Genomic DNA, 23,102 nt, shown 5'->3' with positions numbered 1-23,102 from the left:
CTTTTGCCATCTGCTTCAAATCTACTTGGTGGAAGTGTTTCCTCACCTTCATTTTCATGAATCGGAGAGAAACCCTATGACCCTTAGATTTTATGGTGTATGTGTTCTTATCCATGTGAATCGTCAAAACCATAGTCACAAGACAAGGATAATGACAAATCCAAACTCATATGGACTGAACTTATGCAATCTTAACTTCTTGCCACCTGGCAGTGCAGGGCCTGCCATTGCTTCCAAGTTGTTATGCAACCAATTGAGAACTTTCAGAACTCCTATGCAAAGCCAACTTTTACTGGAATGGGCACAGAATATGTCAACACGATAGGTTATAAACCTCAAGTCGTGTGTTAGTGAAGAACCTCATGTTTTATTCTTGATTAGTTCTTGAAATTCTTTTTAGGATCTTTAAGACTCCCACTGTCCTCTTGACATATAAGACTATCTTGCCAAATATTCAAGAGATATTGCGGATTCTTTATCAAGACAAACACTTCACACAATTGGCCTTAGTTGGTCTTTGTTTTATCCAAAACATCACAACTTACCAATTTCAAATGTACAAGAGTAGGACACTTTTACTCTTACATTTGACAAGTGTTTTAAACCTTTCTTTAAGATATATCACTCAAGTTACAATCTTGGAGTGTATGACTCTAAGAATTGTTTTGGAACGAAGTATGACTCATCTTCCTGATCTAACCATTTCAACAATTCATTACTCCTCTTCTTAGTCATAAGAATGCACTAAGATGACCTTTAGAGGACTAATTGTGATATGATTTCTAAATCATTAAGATGATCACAAACATGATACTAAAGTACTCTCCCATCTTTTCAGATTTGAGAAACTTTTATCTTTCTGCCTAATTTGATTCTTCCCATTCGTTCTGCCATACATTGAGACTTTTCCAATGTTTTAGAATTATACTTAAACTTGTAAGTATAACCATATTTACTAAACTTTAGTAAATCAAATAGTCTTAACGAGCTTTGTGGTGGACATGACCAGTGCACAAGAATGTGTACTCGATCCCTTTAGTCCTTCACTTGACTCACACATCCATGTGAACAAGTAATTAGTCTTGATTTTCCAATGCTTGAAAGTTCTCATTCATCATACTATTCAACTTGCATGATTCCAAGTTTCGGTCCAATTGAAACTTGGGCGATGAGGAACTTTCTTGATTTGGTAAATTTAGACACTACCACAAATGCATTTTCCAATATTGTTGTCAGTGGAATCATATAAGCAACAATTTTCCACAAATGCCATTGTAAGGATACTTCAAATAAATAAAATTAAACAATTTTCTTTTATTTTAAAACTTTGCGGAAAAACTTATCCTTACAATCCACATGGAAAATTGTTGTTATCTATTCCTTAGCAATATATCATAACTTCTTAAGCAACTGCTCAAAATTCTGATGCGATCGAAATCCACCTTCGCGATCAGAATCAGCATATACTTCCTTTAAGATTTTTCTCTATTCTTTGATTTTTAAAACATCAACATGTGACCCAGTCACATCATGTAATGAGGATCTCAGAATAGAACTTAACAGAGTTAGATAATGGGCTCTACCTGATGTAGAGTCAAACTTATTGGCTTTAACATCCTTAGGTAAATTTGGCAGCTTTGCAATCAACGCCCCTTCCTTTGGCAAAATAAACATATGGACCCTTTGGTAATGGAACTATCTCAGACTTAGCCTTTCTCTTTACCATTTGGTCAACCGGGTTGACAATGGCCAATCCCTTTCCATTGGGAAGATAATGCTTTTTCTGGATTTCAGTGTCACCATTGTCACTGTCCATAAAGTTTTTGGGAAGTTGATCTTCTAATCAAATTTGCTTTCCTATCGTTCCAAATCATTGTTGATTCAGCGGCACCAAGCAAATAGATATGATCATTAAGGTTCATGTCATAGTCTGTTTCATAGTAGTCCCAAAGGAACTCACTATGTGACTTAGAAAGTGATTGAACATCCAACTTTCTCAAGACTTTGACACCCAACTCTCACGGCTTGTCAATATGTGACTTCATCTCTAAGATGTGATCACACATAGATTGCCATTAGGGCTTGAGTGACCTTGAACTTGTGGGTTAGGGAGAATAATTGGAGGAGGTGGAGGAAGTAAAGTTCCAAGAGATTTGGGAAGATCATAGATGTTTGAACTAGACATCTTTTGGGAGATATTCAAGATAGTTGATCTAAAGTCCTTAATATAACACCCAATATGAAATATTAAGGCTAGGATCCAACAACCTATTTATAACTGAAAGAGGGATGCCGTAATCCGAGTTATAAAATAGTTGAAGGTAGGTAAATGACGATTTACCAATTTCCACCATGAAAAACGAAATAATTTAATTAGGTTTTTAATTGGATTTGAAACTCCTAGATCTTTTGAGATTCATTGAACTTTTCAATGGCATGTTTCAATCTCGAGTGTGCCCTTCAGGTTTTGTGACTGGGATGCCGAGGATCACAAAACAAGGTGTGAAGTAACCATGCAAATATACTTGGTACCCTTAATATTTACCCCTCAATCGATGTGTCGGTTAACCACACACGCTCCAACGATACTATGATAAACATTAAGTTACCCTTTGCCTACCTTGTTAAGTCCAGGTTAGTGTGCCAGTTAACCACACACGCTCCACTAACAGCTTAAACAAAGTGCAAAGTGTAATTTCATGGATTAGGACCTTATTCACATTTTCCTAAGTAACTAAGATTGGGAATTTATAAAAATTTTAGTTACTTAGTATTTATCATTAATACTTTTAATGAAGGGAGAATTATAGTCCTTGTCCTACCTGTTCGGCTAACGACCCTCCACCAGTCAAGGAAGCGGTGGGTGAGAGTGGACACCCATTAAACTGCCATTTTATAGGCAGTAACCTTATACCCCCCTTATAGACCGGCTTCGTGAATGAGGCATACTAATGGTAAGACGACTTGCTCTTATACATATAATATATTAAACTTTTAATATTATAATAGTATAAGGGTGTATTTTAGACATTTAAAATACTTGATGGTTTTATCTATTAATTAAACTAGACTTTTAATTTAATTAAACTCAAACCATATATTTATGGATTTAATAATACTCTTTTAATTAAACGCTTTAATTAACTATTAATAAAGTCCATAAGAGTTCATTTGAACTATTCAACAAAACATCATAATTCCAATTATTAAACTCAAAATTAAAACCATTTAATTAATTGTTTAAGTTATGAACCCAAGAGTTTTAGAATTCAATTCTTTTTTTCATAAAAAACTTTTCTCAAATTCCAAAACTTGAGGGCAAGTTTTGTAATTCTTGAAAACCTTTGGATTCCATAACTTATGGAATTAATGGTGTTTTATGATGAAACTTTCCATGTTCCATAACTTAAGAACAAGTTATGAAATTCTTTAAAACATTAACACCAAATTTTGTAACTCCATAAAAACTTTGAATCAAATTTTTTTTTAAAAAAAAAAAACTTTCATGTCCATAACTTATGGAAGTTTCAAAAACCCTTAAGATCACAACTTTAAAAAAAACTTTTGAGCTCCAAAATTTTATGACAAAATATGTAACTCTTTAAAACATTTAGATCAAACTTTTAAAACTAATAAAATAATCATATCATTTTATCTTTTACTAAATTTGACCTAATTCAACTCATATAACAAATGATTCAAATTTTACAAATAATTCGTTTTTCACAAAACAAGTAATTATCTTAAAATTTGACAAACATCATGTTTTTTTTTCCTTTTTTTTCAACTTGAAAATAAAACATTTGCATCAATATAACAGAAAACAACTCATGGCTCTGATACCACTGTTGGGTTTTGAGCATTCTAACACTCCTATGGTGTACATGCAACCCTATAAACCTTGGATCTATGTTTTCTCTATTATACATGCAAATATTAACTATTCCAAGGTTTCATCCTAACTAGCATATTATGAAGCACCTATACTACAAAGTTCTAGTTAGATGACATACCTTTTGATGTAGCTTGATGTCTTCAAGCTTTAAGAGCTTAGCCCCAATAGTGTGGAAGCCTCAAATGGAATCACAAATCACCAAAACACCTTGGAAGAACTTGAGAATATGTATGCACACTAAAATCGGCCCACTCTAAATTTTCACACACTTGTGCCAATTTTGTGAGCCAAGGACCCCTTTATATATTATGGAGGATTAGGGTTACATCCATGTAAACCCTAATACCCATGACCTTTCATTTACATAGGATCCATGGGTTAAAAGCTTCATGGACCATCCATGAAAGCTTAGCCCAACCTAAATGAACTTGGCCCATTCCATATATATAAGAGTCCATATTTAATTAGTTCTTTTTGATCACTTAATTAATTCTAAATTAATTCTTGATCAATACTAATTAAATAATATGATTCCATATTAATATATTAGAACTTATAATATATTAATATAAATCATAAATATACTATTCTCAAAAGACTATCCATATAAATTGTGCCGGTGAAGTGCAACTCAAATGGACCATGTCGGGTCGGGTCAAGTACATACCAAATATAGTTATAGACTTAGACATTAATCCAACAGTCTCCCACTTGGATAAGTCTAAAACTATTATTGAGTATGACTTCAAAACCTAACTGGCAATCGTAGCTCTTAAAGCCGCTGTCGAACTCTGACCTTGTCAATGACTTGTCCATTAGATAAGGGATCATATATTCCTCCAGTCTAGATATCATATGGACTGAGACATGGATTATAATCATTCTCTCTGTCCATTTGTTGTTTCCCGATTTTCGATTTATGATGACTGACTGATTGAACAAATCAAATCAGTCCTGGCTTGGCCAAGCACTCAAATGTGTCATCGCTAAATCATCGAGGGGCCAACAGATATCGCTTTTATCCCGAAGGTAAAAGGAATTGTTAAACTTCGACTCATATGGCTTGTTCTACTACTTGTTGAATCATACACAAAGGCACGTTTTATAACATCGAGTTACCAATGCGTTTTTATGCAATCAATGTATAACCAACTCATAGTAACAACTCATATCTCTAGGTTTTAAGAATATAAGATATTATCGTCTCATGATCACTCGTGATAAAATCCATGAAGTGATTCAAATGAGCGTGGGTTGAATCCAATACTCAGAGTTGCCGAGTTGCCGGAAATGTTCCGGGCCGAGTTGCCGGAAATGTTCCGGGCCGAGTTGCCGGAAATGTTTGGGTCGATCAAGACTGCCATGGTTGAGTACTTTGATGAGCGCTATGCAGCTCTTGCGGAGGCGGCTGACGCAGCAGCTACAGCGGCTGTAGCAGTGGCAGGGGGAGGAACCGGTGGAGGTTTTCAGTATCGGGACTTCGATAATACGAAGCCCCCTACTTTCGATGGAGTTCAAGATCCCATCGTTGCTATGAGGTGGTTGTCAGACGCGGAGGGATGTTTCTTCACGTGTTCATGCCCTGCTGATCAGAGGGTGAGGTGCGCTCTGAACCTTTTGAGGCTCGGAGCGAAGGATTGGTGGAGGTTGACTACGGGATCTTATTCTGACGCGCAGCGGGCTGCGGTGACGTGGGATCAGTTCCACGAAATGTTCAGTACCCGTTATGTTCCACGGGTTGAGAGAGAGAGAGAGGTTGGCTCAGGAGTTCCTGGAGCTGAAGCAGGATTCAGAGTCGGTGACGGAGATCACCAGGATGTTTACTGAGAGGGCGATGTTTTGCCCAGAGTTTGCTTCAGAGCAGGCTCAGATGTCCCGATATCTGAGTATGCTAAAGAGGGACATCAGGCAGTTTGTGTCCACGCAAAGGTGTGATACCTTGTTAGAGCTGCAGGAGGCCGCTAGGCGGCGGGAGTTAGAGATTGAGTTGCAGTTGCGAGAGCAGAGGCAGGCCCCAGTGCAGTCGCAGCCGGCGCCGAAACGGTTCAAAACCGTTGACTCCAGGATTGGGAGTCAGAGCAGCCACACTTGCGAAAAGTGTGGGAAGGGTCATACCGGATTTTGTAGGTCCGGTGGTGCGTGCCGCAAGTGCGGAAGAGAGGGGCATTATGCGAGGGATTGTCGTCAGTCAGCCCCGGTGCAGGATATGAGGATTTGTTATCATTGCCATCAGGTTGGACACTTGAGGGCCAACTGCCCACAGTTTGCTGCAGGAACGATGCAGGCTCCAGCACCGGCCACTTTGAGGATTACTGGCAGGGGTCAGGGTGGAGCGGAGCCTCTGAGGGCTCAGGGACGCGCTTTTCAGCTTACAGCAGAGGAGGTCAGGGCAGAGCCGGATGCAGCTGCGGGTATGTTTCCTTTTTGATATCTTGTTATCTTGTTGATTATGTAGTATTGTAAATCTGTCTGCATTGTTCCGCATGTTTCATAGTATGATTAAGGATCTTAGTAGTTAGGAGTGGTAGTTAGTGTTCAGGAGGATTCTTGGTCAAAAGATAAGGTATATGATCTCGTTGCTTGGAATAGCGACTGCGTTGCGAGGAGTGTTCAGTTGAGATTCGAACTTCCTTGGAGTTCAGGTGTGCGATGGCGGAAGGGTTATACAGTGAAGGTTACTCATTCCCGAGGGAGTCAGTTCATGGATAAGAGGGAATATATGGAGTAAGGGCATTTGAGCCATGCCGGTTTTGGGAACGGTGGTTAGTAGTCGATGCACTAAGTGGGGGAGAATTAGAAAATTCTCTGGTGGAACAACATGCATCCAGGGATGGTTAGCTGTTAGATTTCAGCGTTGTGCTAGCCGAGAATGTGGAGATAGACACGTGGGGCAGGGAACAGACCATGGTTTTTAGAGAAAGTGATTGATTGTTGAGAGGCCTGGGATCAGGCCGGAGTAAAAGATTCATAGAACGGATGTGGAGTTCGGAACCCCTAGAGGGCTAGAACAGACTGCATGGGAGGGATTCCCGGAAGGAATGGTTCAGGGTGATGTGTGACGACATTTGAGCGGTCCGGATAGACTGAAGGCCGGGAGGCGTACCAGTCAGGCCGAAGGCTCGGGGAACGGTCCAGACAGGCTGAAGGCCCAGGAGGGCGTTCCAGACATGCTGAAGGCTCTGAGAGTGGTCCAGATAGGCTGAAGGCCTGGAAGGGCGGTCCAGTCATGCTGAAGACTCTGTATGTGTTAGTGGATCTGTAGAGTGGAGTTTAGCTCAGTGGCACTTATAAGTGCAGTTATGGTTGTGGAGTAGACTTCCTGGAAAGGAAAGGTATGTAACTCCGGAAGGAGTGTGGGTCCTCTAAAAGGGAGGCAGTGGAGTAATTGGATGATCGAAAGTGCTTCAGTTATTGGTGGTAAGCACTAGGAGTGTACCAGATATATGGAAGCACATACGGGTTGGATGCCCGTTCAGGTTGTGGCAATGTTGGATGATGCGCAGGCATGTTTTCGGTCTCCTTGGAAGAGGAGGAGGATAGTGGTTCCAGATCGGGGAATAGGACAGAGGAAGGTGATTCAGCAGGATAACAGACTCGGGAGCAGTCTGGACCGGTGCTGAGAACTGCATAAGGATATTACAGTCGGAGGTCAAGGACCTAGAGATCGCGATAGGGAAGTGTGGGTGGATTGTACTTCGTTGTGTCGAACCGAAGGGTTCGAGGGTGACGCAAGGACAAGGTCCTTAGTTCCGAGTATGGTTGTAGGCTTGGGTTGTGTATGTGGAGGTATTCCAACCTGGGGTATTCCATCATGAGGATTCGTTCCAGGTTGCTAGTTGTCAGGGTTATCGCCAATCTTGGGCGAAGGAAGATGAATTAGTGTCTTGGCGGAGCTCAGTGGGTGTTGTGGTATCCAGTTTTCGCAGGTTGCGAATGAATGCGTAAGATGGAAGTAAGCTAGTGTCTTCAGGTGGCACTTAGTTGATAAGTGTTGTCATCAGAGAAAAGAAGCTGATGGCCGGCTTGAAGCAGTTGATCAGGACCCTGCAAGGGAAGAGATGGATTTTAGGGATTCGATAGCAGTGATTGAAGGAATCTGGGCCGGTTTGAGATCAGTGGATGCATTGTGGGAGTATCATCCGGAAGTTCGTGTTGCCGCAGGCTTCGATGACGAAGCCTAATTTAAGTGGGGGAGAATTGTAACATCCCAAGTTCGGAAGCAAGAAGTTGAAGGGTGCTAAGTGAAAATAAAGGAAGGGACTCGGCGAGTAGGTCTCTTGACTCGCCGAGTCGAAGCGGGTGCGTGGCACGGGGTTAAGTGGCCTGACTCGGCGAGTCGGCGGCTGGACTCGACGAGTCAGTACTGGTCGAGGAAAAACCCTAATCTTCGGGGTTGCACCCTATTTAAAGGACTTAATGTCCTCCCCTCAGCTCCCTTAGCCCCCTTTGAGACCCAGAAACCCTAGAATCGTGAGTGAGAGCCATTGGAAGCAAATTGGAGCATTGTTAAGTGTTTTGTGAAGAGATCTTGAAGATCAAGAAGCTTGGATCAAGGAGATTTGTGGAGATTCAGATTACTCTTCAGCAGGAGGTCGTTTTGGAGGTAATGAATCGTTATCCTTGGCTTTCCCCTTTCTAGATCCATTTTCATGGAAGTTTTAGGGCTTGTTTGGAGATGATATGATGAGATCTTGGTGTATAAGTTAGATCTGGAGTTGAAACTCCAGATTTGAGCTCTATTTGGATCAAAGATGCAAAAAGCCCTTTTGGTTGCTATGCAAAAGCCTTTCCCCAAGAGTTAAGTCCCTTTCTAGCTTGGTTTTTGGTATTATGGGGCAAGAAGCACGTAAAGGTAGCAACTTTATGTTGCTAATGGACTCTAGAGACCCCGATCTATTGTTTGGAGCAAAGGAGCAGCTCTGTGTCTCGAGATTTTGGGAATGCACGTATGGACTCGACGAGTCTGGGAGATGACTCGGCGAGTCGGGCTAGAGATCAGACTTTGAGTCACGTAGTAACTCGGCGAGTCGCATGGGTGACTCGGCGAGTCTTATGATGATGAGCTTGGACTCGACGAGTTGGAAGAACAACTCGGCAAGTCTATTGAAGATTGTCGTGGACTCGGCAAGTCTGTTCTTGGACTCGGCGAGTCTGGTCGCAGAACCCCTAACCCCTTTTGGTTAAGACGCAGATCAGTGAGTCGAGGGGTGACTCAGTGAGTTGGACAAGATGGGACTCGGAGATCGTTGGACTCGACGAGTCTTGGGGTGACTCGGCGAGTAGACTCGGGTTATGGGAATTTCTGTGTATAGGGACTCGACGAGTCGACGGGTCGACTCGGCGAGTAGAGTCAGTCAGGGAGGTTGACTTTGACTGAGGACTTTGACTTTGACCAAGAGTTGACCAGTTTGACTTCCAAGGGTATTTTGGTGATTTTGGTATTTATGGAATTGGTTCTTTGGTAGTGTTCGGTGGTGGAGTTCGTGTCGGTGATCAGAGCAGCTGATCTTATCCTTTCAGTCGGTAATTGCGAGGTGAGTTATCCTCTCTATATCGACAGGGTCTACGGCACCAAGGCCGGCCCTTTATCGGATGGAAATCCGGGTATTGTTTGTTATGTTATTGTTTTGCTAGATCTGCATCCTGGTATTTAGGATGGTGTTATGTTAGTGACCTGGTTAAGGTCGATACCCGGGATAGAGGGTAATGTTATGCTAGTGACCGGTTAGGTCGGAATCCTAGTTAGGATGTTGATATGCTATGTGATCTGTTAGACTGTTTGTCTGGTTGAGGATTGTTATGTGATTGATTTTTTATGTGCACATGGTTGTTTGACGGGGGTTGGGTTGAGGCGGGTCCTGCTTTGTGCTGAAGGCCAACAAACCCAGGGCGGACCGGATATTCTGAAGGCCCAGCGAGCGGTCCGGATAGGCTGAAGGCCCCAAGAGGGCGGACCAGACGTGCCGAGGCTCGGGGAGTGGACCAGGCCGACTGAAGGCCCGGTGCGGGCGGACCAGTCATATTGTAGACTCAGAGAGTGGACCGGGTGGATTGAAGGCCCGGTGCGGGCGGACCAATCACACTGTAGACTCGACGTACATGGCTAGACTCGGAGGGTGGACCAGGTGGACTGAAGGCCCGGTGCGGGCGGACCAGTCACACAGTAGACCCGATGTGCATGGTTGTTCTATTTATGATATGTTATGAGTGTGATATGTGTGGTTGGTATTTTGGGGGTAACTCACTAAGCTTTCGGGCTTACAGTTTCAGTGTATTGTTTCAGGTACTTCAGGAGATCGTGGCAAGGCGAAGGCGTGATCGTACCGCTCCTCATGTTTTATGATTTATATGATATGGTTCTTGGGGATACTCTGATGTTTAAACTATTTTGAAAACGAGTTGTATGAACGTAATGGTTTTTAAATGATTAAAATGTTTTAATTTGGCTCAAATTTTATGGGTGTTACAGTGAAGCCACTATTGTGAAGGTCGAAGGAAGAAGGAGTCCAATATGGTGCTTGTATGCTTAGTTCCATCTTAGATCTTGCATCTTCATCACAGTTCTGGTATTTTGGAGGTATAAAGTATTCACCTTGCTCATTATCTCTCTAGATCTTGTCCTCGGTCATTTTATGAGCTTTTGGTCCAAATCTTCTTATTCTTGAAGTTTGAGTGAACTCCAGAACCTTCGAGTTCCATATTTTGTTTCTAGACCATGGTGGTGGTTAGAAAAGGGAGTTGTATGACTTAGTGTGGTTTCCATGCATTTGGTGCAAAATGAACAACTTAGGATTAGAGATCTTGGCTTATTGGGATGTCCTAATGTATAAAGTTTCCACTTTATCCATTAAGACCTTGAGAATGTTCATATTTGAGCTTTGGAGCTCTAGTGATAAAGTTTCCACTTTATCCTACGACGTGGCGATTTGCTTGCCACGACGTGGTGGTTGGTTTCACCATAATTGTTTTGCCGTGAAGCTGCCACGACGTGGCCTATGGATAGCCACGACATGGAGGTCGGATGGGGTTGACTTTGAGTGTTGAATTTTTTGATCAAACTAAATTTTGGTCAACTTGAGTGTTTTACGGTGTAAACTGAGAGGGTACTTATATATTTATGATTAGGTGACTCATAGTACCACTATTCACTGTCAGAGAGTTGTTGTGTTTTCTGCTATTTGTGAGGTGAGTCTTATCATTGTATTACCTAGGTGATAGTGCTGTGCATGCTAGATTCTCTGAGTCTTATTTGTTCATTATTGTTGTGTGTATTATTGTGTTGTTGATAAATCCAGTATTGCTGATAGTCCGCATGGTTGTTGATAAACCATAGGGTTGTTGTGAGCCTATAAGACTGTTGATAGTCCCAGGGTTGCTGATAACCTATTGTTGTTTATTATGATGTGTTGTATGTGATATTTTGAGGAACTCACTAATCTTCGTGCTTACAGTTGTGAATTTAAATGTGTTTCAGGTACTTCATATGATCGCGGGAAGGCAAAGGCTTGACTATACACACCCATCGACAACTTTGTGATTTTGCTTTATTATGATACTCTGATTTTTCGGATGATTATACTTGACATTATTAATTTTCTAGACTTGCTGTTTTATTGAAAAGGATGTTTTTTTTAAACTAAAAATGAAATTTTTTTTGTGGTAAAAATGGGACATTACAAAATTCAAGATAGCCTTGATCAGTTCTGGGCTAGCTTCAATTCCCCTCTTTGTTACCATGTAGCCCAAGAATTTCCACACTTTGAAAACAAAATGGCATTTGGAAGAGTTAGGATTTATGTTCAATTGATCCAGGATGTTGAAAGCTTCTTCAAGATCTTGGAGATGATTTTTGGCTTTCTTGGATTTTACTACTATGTCATCTATATAGACTTCCATCATTTTTCCAAGTTGATGTTTGAACATCTCGTTCACTCATCTTTGGTATGTTGCACCTGCATTTTTTTTTAATAAAAAGGCATTGATATATAACAATATATACATGTTGGGGTTATGAAGGTTGTATCTTCCTCCTGGTCTGAAGGATCCATTTGGATTTGTTGACATCCGGTTGAAGCATCCATGAAGGTAAGGATTTCATGGCCTGTAGTTGCATCTACCAAAGAATCTATATGTGGAAGGGGAAATGGATCTTTAGGACATGCTTTGTTAAGATATGTAAAATCAACGCACACTCTCCACTTCCATTCATCTTTTCGACTACAACCACATTGGTCGGCCATCTTGGAAATTTTACTTCTTTGATCATCTGGGCCTTGAGCAATATTTCAACCTCTTTTTGGATGATCAAGTGCCTCTTAGGTGCAAATTTTCTTCTTTTTTGATGAATTGGGCTGAAACTTGGCTCAATATTAAGCTTATGGGTTATTACATCCTTAGATATACCAGTCATATTTTCATGTTTCCAAGCGAAGGTTGATTTTCTGTCTTTTAGGAACTAGGTAAAATCTTGCTCAAGATCTTGGTTAGGATCTGCACCCACTTGCACTTTGATGTCAAGATCCTCATGATTTAGCCATACTTCTTTGACTTCACTTTCCTTGGCTTCCAGAAAATCTTGTTCCTTTTTTTAAATTGTTATGCTTGGCTAGGAGTAGTCGAGTTTTTCATTGAAGTGGTATAGCAATCTTTAGTTTATTGTTGGTAGCTATTGATCTTCACTATTCCTATAAACTGACAAGGTACATAAAAAAACATTTAATCCATAACTATAAGCCAAAACTTAGTGAGTTCCCAAAAATACAACACATAACAATATATATATATATACAATGCATACAACATAGGCTCTTGGTACTTAAGACCGATCTGCCTAACAAGCATCGAGTGTCTAGGCTCACAACATTTTAGTTGATATTACTATCAACTTGCATCAATATACTAGTGACTTTGTAATAAAAATTATCAAAAATAAGTTTTTGAAGTATTTATTTTTAATTTTAAGATATATTAATCTTTAAAAAAAATGTTGAACATAATATGATCTAAAATGTGATGATTCAAAATATTTATAATTCAAAAAAAACTTTTGATTCAACTAGTTTATGATCTTTAATTTGTTATGATCTAAAAATATTTAGACTCAAATATTTTATAATCTTTAATTATATCTTTTATAATTCAAAATATATAATGATCCATAATTTTTCTGAACAAAAACTATATATAATTGAATATATTATTGATCCAAAATCATATGATTGAAAATACTACAATTCAAAATAATTTTATTCAAATTTTTATGATCCAAATATAATATGATTCAAAAAAAAGTATGAACGAAAAATATTATGATATTTAATATTCTTCTTATTTAAAATTTTTATAATTGTTAAACATTAAAAACTCAAACCGATATTCAGTTTAAAAATAAAAAAAATTCAAAAAAACACAAAAATAAAATAAAAAAAATAAAAACAAAAAGTATTAAAGATATTTTAAAAGACAAAAACAAAAAAAAACAAAAATAATTAATAATTTTTTTTAAAAAAGAAAAAAATTATAGAAACACGAAAAAAAAATTAAAAACGTTAAAACCGAGCATATATTTATTTAAAAGGAATTTTGAATTTTTTTTAATGAAAAATAAAAATAAACTAAAATAAATAATAAAATCCACTTAAATGATGTTTCATAAACATTTATCGCACGTGATTATCCTCGAGTATGTATTAGTTACCACAGACGTGGGTCACATTCGAACGCACCACGACCAAGTATTTGGGTTTGATGTTTGTGTCATTGACGAAATGGGTAGTGGAGACTGTTCCTTGCAGTCCTCACCATTTTTTAAGTTATCACTGGAACTGGACCCTATATATATATATATATATATATATATATATATATATATATATATATATATATATATATATATATATATATATATATATATATATATATAGGTTCATGTGAAAATGTATATTAGTTGCAAAAATGCGAGAACCAATGAGAATTGGACATATGGATATTATAAGTAATATTAATTTCTAATTATTTAAGGGGGTAAATGTATATATAATGGCAAGATTGTAAATATATATTTTCGATTTTATGCATCAGTTATTTAAGGATAATAGATTTTGAATTTTGAATTCATATGATAACTTCCTTACCCAACGTCGAGCATCAATTTAGTGTTTAATATATAACCGAGATTTCTCAAGAACCGACAATCGTTAGAATCAGATAATTTTTTTTCAAAGTAGTTGTTTGCGTTTAAAGCGATCTTGGATGCTAGTTCAAGTAGAAAAAAGTGTAATTCGCAAAGAAAAAAAAAGAAGGTCTTGCAAATCGAATCAGAACGAAACATGAGTCGTAATTTAAACTCTGTTGATAACCTTGTTGAAATTAAAGATGATGAAGAATGTGTAGATGAAGATTTTTCAGTTGATCAATTACTTATATTGAAAAAAAATCGACGGGGGTTTGTTGTTTATAACTAATGATTTAGATTTTTTTTTTGAAGAAATTTATGTTATTTTATATTGTTATTTTGTTGCAGATATGAAGAATCCAATTGAGATACATTCCAGTAAATAATTGAAGATTAAGAATGATCCCGAAGAATGTTCAGATGACGTTTTTTCAGGTGATGGTGTTCTTAGGAAGGGGAAAAAATCAATGAAAGTATGTGGTTGATATATTCATGCAATTGATATACGTTTTTCCAGTACATCATCCAATCGACGTATTATATATTTAAATGTATTTCATGTTAATTATTTCCTTATTTCAACACATTCAAACCATGATCACACATCCACAAAATCATATTTGACTAGAACAATGTAATTTTATACAATTGATAATTGATAAAATGTTGACACAATCTGAACAACAATCTCAGATGATCAAATTGACCTTTTTGTCCTTTATTCTTTTTATTGGACCAGATCATCCATCATTAGTTGATTTTCGTAACATATATATATATATATATATATATATATATATATATATATATATATATATATATATATATATATATATATATATATATATATATATTAAAACACATAATTTCATTTGCTATTATGTGACAGCCATATTGAGATTGAGTTCAGTCATAAGTTCAGTCAAGTCAGACGGTTGTAAATATTATGTGATTTGGTATAATTGGCTTATTTGAAATCTCTACAAATTTGCTTTGTATGAATACTTTGTATTTTTTTTAAATGGCCTTTGAGACTCCTTGTATATTTTATCATAACATTTATATAAAATTTTATATGTAGCTTTGACGAATATATAAAAAGTTTAACATTTGATCAAACCAAAAATATTAACAGCATCCAAGAATTTGACAATATCTCTTAACTAGTTCATTAAAATTTAAATATATTATTTACAATGTTGTAAAAATCCCAATTAGGTCCCGATTAATCTCCGATTAATCCCTAGGCGCTACTTGACCGATTAGAGAGCGCCTAGTGAATAATCCATGCATACAAAATGACTGAAACAGTAGAACCTGATGAAATTTTAACACTTTGAAGAAGTTATATCTCAATAGAAACTATTTGAGGTATGATTAGTGTTGTATTTATCATATTAACCTATTTTGTTATGATATTAGTGGTATTTATGAAATTTTATATGATATTAGTCATATTTAATTTTTTAAAATCTAACAAATTAGTAATTGATGGTCCTCGATTAATCTCCGCCTAACCGATTAATCCCTTGACCCCAGTCCACCGACTATCTAACGTCGAGCGATTTTTACAACCTTCATTATTTAATTAAAGTATTAAACATAAGAGTTAATATTTAATTCAAGTCTTTGAAAAATATAATCAACTGTGTTGAGATTGTATTCATAGATGCAGAAAGATTAAAATATTGATATTTCAATTTCTATCTCTTTGTAAATGTCGATAATGATAAGCATATTATGTTGCTTTTTGTCACAACTGACATTTTTGCTAGGAAATTTTGTACTCTTGTAAACATCATCTATTGTGACACATGTAATTCTTATTCGATATCATGCACTATGCTCAATCAATGACAACCAACTTAATCAAGATTCACAAGTAAAGTTCAAAACTCTATACAAAACGTTTCAGATAGTCAACTAAGGGTTGAAAACCCTAAGAATCCCGGTTCAAGTTTATGATGGACTAGGATTTTCTTGTTGGGCCAAATTGACCAATAAGCATTCAATTTGACTATTTTGGGCTTAGAACCCTTAAATGGGCTCTAAATGGACCCACATTCATAAAACTTAACATTTTGGGCAATAATGGGCCTAAAATGGATTTGTTTACTTCTATTGGGCCTTGTTGGGCCATAAATGATTCCATTTACCCTAATGGACTTTTATTGGGCCGTGAACCATCCTAAGGGCCCAATGGGCCGAAAAGTATTTATTTGGGCCTCATAATTTCGAGCCAAGGCAAGTAATGGCCCAAAGTAATCCACTTCTTTTTTTTCTCTCCCAAAATTTCGGCCCATATGTAAAAAAAAGGAAAAAGAAATGAAAAGAGCATGGATTAAGCTAATGACAACTCACAATTACATATCAAATATCTAGAAATCACATACATCCATGAGATCATTACCCTCCATGCAAAACCTTTTCTTCCTTCTCTTTATCACTCTCGGCCGAGAGCAAGCCCAAAACACACACACACTTTCAAAACTCTCTCTCAAACACTCTCAAGAACATCCCCTTTCCTCCCTCAAATTTTCGAAGATCTAGAGTGCTTTCAAGAGGATCCTTCACTAATATCATCAATCCTTGGTAAGATCTTGTAAACTTAAGTTGGTTTACTTCATTCTTTAGCTAAATCACTCCTTATCAACACATGTTTTTGTGATTTTGCTTCCTAGAACTTCCTAAGTTCAAAATCCACTCAATAAAGCTTACTAAAGGCCGAGATCTTTCCACTTTCTTCTTCACAACCGAGATCGTCAACCCATTGTGAGTTCATACCCCCTTGTTTTCGGTTTTACATGTTTTTGGGGGGAGAATACAAGTGTTTATGTGTAGATCTATGTATTTATGCATGTTAGGTGTGATTTTCTTGGTTTATGTTGTGATTATGTCATAAAACTTGATGAATCTCGAAAATCTAAAAAAATGGGTGAGATTCATAAACTAAAACACTCTAAACATCATACTACAAAGATAAAAGTGTTATACATTCCTAAGATGTGAAAACAAAACAAAAATCTTATATAAGGATCATTTTTGACAAGTAACCAAAGATTGGGATAATTTTGCCACTTACGGTTTTGTAAGGATCAAAAGGGTCACATTTGTATAAAAATGAGTTTTTATAACAACCATACCTTCCAAAGGACCAAAAGTGTAAAATTTTGCATTATGGGCCTTAATTTGGGCCTTACGGCTTTTTGGGCCCAAATTGCAAAAATATAAATTTTTATGGACTAAAATGTTATTTGATCAAAACTTGAGTCAAAAATGAAAACTTACAAATTTAAGGGCTGAAAATGACACTTATTTTAAAATTGGGCCAAAAATGTTAATTTTATAAAATTTGGGCCGAAAATGTCATTTATAGCAAATAAGGGCTGAAAATGTCATTTTATACAAAATAAGGGCTGAAAATGCCATTTTTATCAAATAAGGGCTGAAATTGTGAAATCTTATATAAATGGGCTGAAAATGTCCATGAATGTATTTTTGGGCCGAAATTGCAAATTATTACAAAATTGGGCCGAAAATACGAAGTTTTATAAATTAATGGGCTAAAATGTTATTTTGGCCAAAAATGTCATTTTATAGGAAATAAGTCATTAAAAATATATTTAGGTTTTAACGGACCTAAAATGTAAGTTTTACAAAAATAAGTCCAAATTGTAAAGTTTTGACGTAATGGATTAAAAATACCCTTATAACAAAATATTGGATTATTTACATCATCATCGTTAAACAATTCAACTAGAAAGAACCATGTTATAATGAACAAACAAAATACAACCATTGTACGACTATTGGGCCTAATAACCACTATACATGCTTATTGGGCCTTCGTGGTCCAAATTTCATGTTTATTGGCCCCAATTCATTCCTTACATGTCCATTGGGCCTTAGTGACCCAATTACATGCTTAATGGGCCGAAATCATCTTTTACATGTTTATTGGGCCTTGGTGGCCCATTTACATGTTGATTGGGCCTGGACTGTTCATTATATGCTTAATGGGCCTTAAAGTGTCCTTTCGCATACTTATCAAGCCTGGAAATAACTTTCATGCCTAATGGACCACAGTTGTCCCTCTTCCATGTTGGTTGGGCTTTGTCTATTCATATAAATTCTTAATTGGTATGTGTAAGAATCTAAATTCATATACATCTTATATCGGGAAATTCGAATGATTATACATTAACAATTGGGATCTAATGAGACATGTCGGTTGACACCACTGAGTGTATGATCGTAGCCTGTAGTTATAACCAGAGTCTCCTAGAGGGAGAGCGAGAGTTTGTGTATAGATCTATACAGGGGTGACTCCCCCACACCTGAGCTGTTCTCTACAGCTAGACTAGGCCAATCTAGGGTGACAACCTTTTCTTTATCAAACCGGCGTTTGGAAAAATGCCAAGAAAGGCGAATTAGTCATTATCAAGCATGGTTATAACGACTCACATAGAGATCATTATCATCATAACATTAAGGTGATCCGAACATTAATCGTGTCAATACAAATCATACATACATCAATACATGGTCTTAAGGTTTAAGACCACAACACATTTATAATCAGAAAATATCGGATTTTCTGGGGAAATATTATTATTCAATTACCTTCTACTTACAACAGAAAGAATACAAAGAAATTTGGACTGCATACTTATACATGTTTTTACTATGAAATTCACACATGCATCTATACTCGATTTTCACATCATTTTTTAGACTTTTACAGAAAATATCGGATTTTATGGGTTTTACAAATAATACAAAGAGTTTCATTCAAACATGCTTATGAACTCACCAACATTATATATGTTGACGGTTTTCAAAATAACTTGTATTCTTAGGTAACCGTTAAGTAGGGGAACTTTCAAGTGTAGGAACTTTATTTTGTGTAATGTCAATCATCGTACAATTAATATTTTGGGAATATGTAATCTAAGACAATGTACTTGATATGAACAATACTAGTTGTAATATGTAATGTTTGGTGATGATTGTGTTATGTTTCATGTATATTCATTGTGATGATATTTTAATTGATAGACACACGAGCCCTTGGACGATTCCGTCGTCTGGTTCGGGGGTGTGACAATTTTATAAAGGAAAATGAGTGAATTTCAAAGATATTTAAACATTCCAGAATATATAAAACAACTAAACCATATTACGGTTTATAATAGGAGAAAACTAATTATTGAAGTTATGTAAAATTTGTTAATTACTTGTATGCCCTTAATGCTTATATTTGAATTTGAAATTTAAAAATTCAACATGGATGAGGTGTAGATTTTTTATTGTCTTTTTTCATTTTCACAAAATATTTCCATTTTTGCATGAGCTTCAAGACAATTATTCAGAGTGGAACTGTGCAGAATTCTAATAAAATTTGTACAAAAAGGGCAATGTACTTTCATTTTCTCTTTTTAGCATATTATAGCATCAAACTTTTTGTTTTTATTCATTTTTTTTTGTTTTTTCAAAAATTGTTTCTGTTAAGGTAATTACACAGAACTATCATTCAATTTCTTTCATTAATTTATACATCCCTTTAAATGCCAAAAAAGCAATGTACTTTTATGTTTAAAAGAAATAATGGCACTGGAAATTCACATGTTTCATCGAGTTTACCTAAAAACAGTTTTCATAATGTCTCACAATCAAGAAGGCACATTTTAATATTTTCACAGAGTATCTAAAAGTCAATATTGCATAGAGCGTGCAATTATATCATTTGTCATTGCTTTACATTACTTTTCATCTACAAACCAAACAAAATTATACATAGGAATATAATAGAATTGAATTCCATTCCAATTGCTTCATTTCCAGAATTTTCATATTCTAATTCATGGCAGTTTTTTATACAAAGGAATTTTTCATATTCCAGAACTTTTATACTTGATGATAGAATTATTTGTTTTAATATATATATATATATATATATATATATATATATATATATATATATGAGGTATGAAAATCAACTAGTGATAGATGATTTGGTCCAATAAAAAGAATAAAGGACAAAAATGTCAATTTAGTCCTTTCAAAATTGTATTTTTTATGTAAGACTCTAATAACATAAAGTTTTTTTTTATTTATCATACTTTTCTGCTATACCAAGTTGTATTTTTTTCATTTTTTTTTACCCAAAGGACAATAAGAGCAATGTACTTTCGTTATTCTCTTTTTAGCATATTATAGCATCAAACTTTTTGTTTTTATTCATTTATTTTTTGGTTTTTTCATAAATTGTTTCTGTTAAGGTAATTATACAAAACTACGATTCAATTTCTTTCATCTATTTATACATCCCTTTAAATGCAAAAAAAAAAAAAAAAAAAAAAAAATCAATGTACTTTTGTAAAAGGGCATAAATGTCCTTTTTTTTAAGTAATAATGGCACTGAAATTTCACATGTTTCATCGATTTTACCTAAAAATAGTTTTCATAACGTTTCACAATCAAGAAGGCACATTTTAATATTTTAATAGTTTTCATTTGTCATTGCTTTACATTCCAGTTCATCTACAAACCTAACAAAATTATTCAAAGGAATAGAATAGAATTGAAATCCATTCCAATTGCTTCATTTCTAGATTATTCATATTTCAATTGATGGCAGTTATTTATACAATGGAATACAAAGCAATGTGCTTTTGTAAAAGGGCATAATTGTCCTTTTATGTTATATATATATATATATATATATATATATATATATATATATATATATATATATATACATATATATATATATGGTATGAAAATCAACTAATGATGGATGATCTGGTCCAATAAAAAGAATAAAGGACAAAAATGTCAATTTGGTCATCTGAGGTTGTTTTTCAGATTCTGTCAGCATTTTATCCATTATCAATTGTATAAAATTACATTGTTCTAGTCAAATATGATTTTGTGGATGTGTGATCATGGTTTAAATGTGTTGAAATAAGGAAATAATTAACATGAAATACCTTCAAATATATAATTAAACAAATATCTTCAAAGATTATCATTTAGCATAAGTCTAGATAAGAAAATCATAATATAAAGTTTTCTGCTGATGTTTTTCAAAGGCATAAGCAATTTGGATGGGTTGATTGATCAGTTTCTTCTATCATGATTGACAAATTGATTACACCCAGTGCATTTACGTTTTACTTTAAGAGATTTTGCAATTGCTTTTTCTGCAGAGCTTCAGATTCTATTTTTCTTACCTGAACCTTTAGTTCTTATCCCGCTAGGTGCCTCAATGTCAATTTCATTTGGAAGGTAGAGACCAATAATGTTTTCAACAATATCTTTGATTGGATTTGAATTAAGTTTAGTTGCAACATTCTTTCCACACTCAATGCTTAATGTCTTCAAAGTTTGTACCAGTTCTTGTAATTTTCCAATATCATGAGCAACCGAAACGATACATTTCTCATAATATGATGATGTCTCGTGCAAAAGATTTGAAGTTTCAGTGTTGCCCACTCCCCACCTATGCAATATATTTTGATAAGAAACATCCATAATGTTTTTTCTCCATCGATCAAGAATGTATTTGTCCGGTAGTTTGAAAATATCATTGTCTATGAGAACTCTAAAACAATGACAACAAAGAATTCCATAAAATTGGAAATGCATACATGAACAGTCTATGGTCATACCTCCTTTATTTAAAACCACCAGCAACATAAATTTTTTTTATCATTTTACAATTATAATAAAATTACAGAAAAAAAATGGAAATTGAAAATAAGTATAATGTTAGCTAATTATAAACCTTGAATTGTGGTCTTTCTCCAGTTTTATAGTTTTTGAAAACTATTGTGCATTCTTGAGTGGCATTAACACTTAAGGATGTCTTTTGGAAACACAAAGTGAATGCTTTTTTGATCTTCTTATGTACTTTAACGAATGCATCCCTAGTATAAATTATGGATGCATGTTTTTCAATCTTCAATGGATCATTGGCAGAAATCATATGAGGAGTACCATCTCGTGAGGCTATATCCAATCTTTTTTGTTCATGACGTTTCTTTGCAATAGCAGTGTCAAAGTTGAACGTAAATTTCACTAGTAAATTGGATGGGCTAGAGAAAACATTGAAGAAAGAATTTCAACTTTCAGATTGTGATGTAGTCTTCATAAGACCACACATAGGAAAATCTCTAAAGTAAGAAGGAATCTATTTGTCTCTCTTATTGTACATGTCATCCAACCATTTATTTTCTCTCAAGTTGAATTCGTCCAACATTAACTCCCACTTACTCTCAAATTCTGCATGTTCAAGATGTATATTCCAAACAATTTTATGTAATCGTTTCTTGAAATCTGAATTTTCAAATACATCCGAAAATATCTGTAATTCCAATTAGTAAGTTGTTAGTATACCATTTTTATTTTAAGAATAATATTAAATAAAGAGTCAGTCAATAAATTACTTTTGCAGGCACTTTGCTCGTGATGTGCCATACACAGAATCTGTGTGTACATCCTTGAAACTCTTTTGAAATGGAAGTACATAAAGCAGGATCCATATCTGACAAAATCATGGAAGGAATTTTTCCATGTGCTTTAATAAAAGCTCTTAATAACCATGTATATGACTCTATTGTTTCATCCGATAAGAGTCCAGCTCCAACATTGATTGTCTTGTCATGGTTGTTAATAGCAGTGAAAGGAAAAAAAATCATATTGTACCTGAAATATATATTATATTAGGATTTGTTATCATTGCCATCAGGTTGGACACTTGAGGGCCAACTGCCCACAGTTTGCTGCAGGAACAGTGCAGGCTCCAGCACCGGCCACTTTGAGGATTACTGGCAGGGGTCAGGGTGGAGCGGAGCCTCCGAGGGCTCAGGGACGCGCTTTTCAGCTTACAGCAGAGGAGGTCAGGGCAGAGCCGGATGCAGCTGCGGGTATGTTTCCTTTTTGATATCTTGTTATCTTGTTGATTGTGTAGTATTGTAAATCTGTCTGCATTGTTCCGCATGTTTCATAGTATGATTAAGGATCTTAGTA

The 23,102-nt window shown here is 35.7% G+C and overlaps 1 protein-coding gene across 1 annotated transcript; it reads right to left on the bottom strand.

Annotated features, from left to right (window-relative positions):
• Window positions 1-20,385: 20,385 nt before the first annotated feature.
• LOC145126918 (protein FAR1-RELATED SEQUENCE 5-like) lies at window positions 20,386-22,771 on the bottom strand. Its single transcript, XM_079062191.1, has 4 exons — window positions 22,520-22,771; window positions 22,286-22,437; window positions 21,305-21,573; window positions 20,386-20,399 (listed from the first exon to the last, which is right to left on the bottom strand). The coding sequence occupies exons 1-4, from the start codon at window positions 22,769-22,771 to the stop codon at window positions 20,386-20,388; spliced, it is 687 nt and encodes a 228-aa protein (XP_078918317.1).
• Between the last annotated feature and the right edge of the window lie 331 nt (window positions 22,772-23,102).

This window comes from Lactuca virosa, chromosome 7 (assembly GCF_052849685.1).
Source record: "Lactuca virosa cultivar CGN04683 chromosome 7, Lactuca_virosa_CGN04683_v6, whole genome shotgun sequence".
NCBI classification, from domain to species: Eukaryota; Viridiplantae; Streptophyta; class Magnoliopsida; order Asterales; family Asteraceae; genus Lactuca; species Lactuca virosa.
Note: the sequence above shows the minus strand (reverse complement) of the source record. Positions and strands in the feature narration are given on the sequence as shown.

Coding starts and splice junctions, on each gene's coding strand:
- LOC145126918 (XM_079062191.1), bottom strand. CDS start 22,771: ATGATTTTTTTTCCTTTCACTGCTATTAACAACCATGACAAGACAATC. Junction 22,438..22,519: donor CGAGCAAAGTGCCTGCAAAA/GTAATTTATTGA, acceptor TTGGAATTACAG/ATATTTTCGGATGTATTTGA. Junction 21,574..22,285: donor AATAAATGGTTGGATGACAT/GTACAATAAGAG, acceptor TATATTGCATAG/GTGGGGAGTGGGCAACACTG.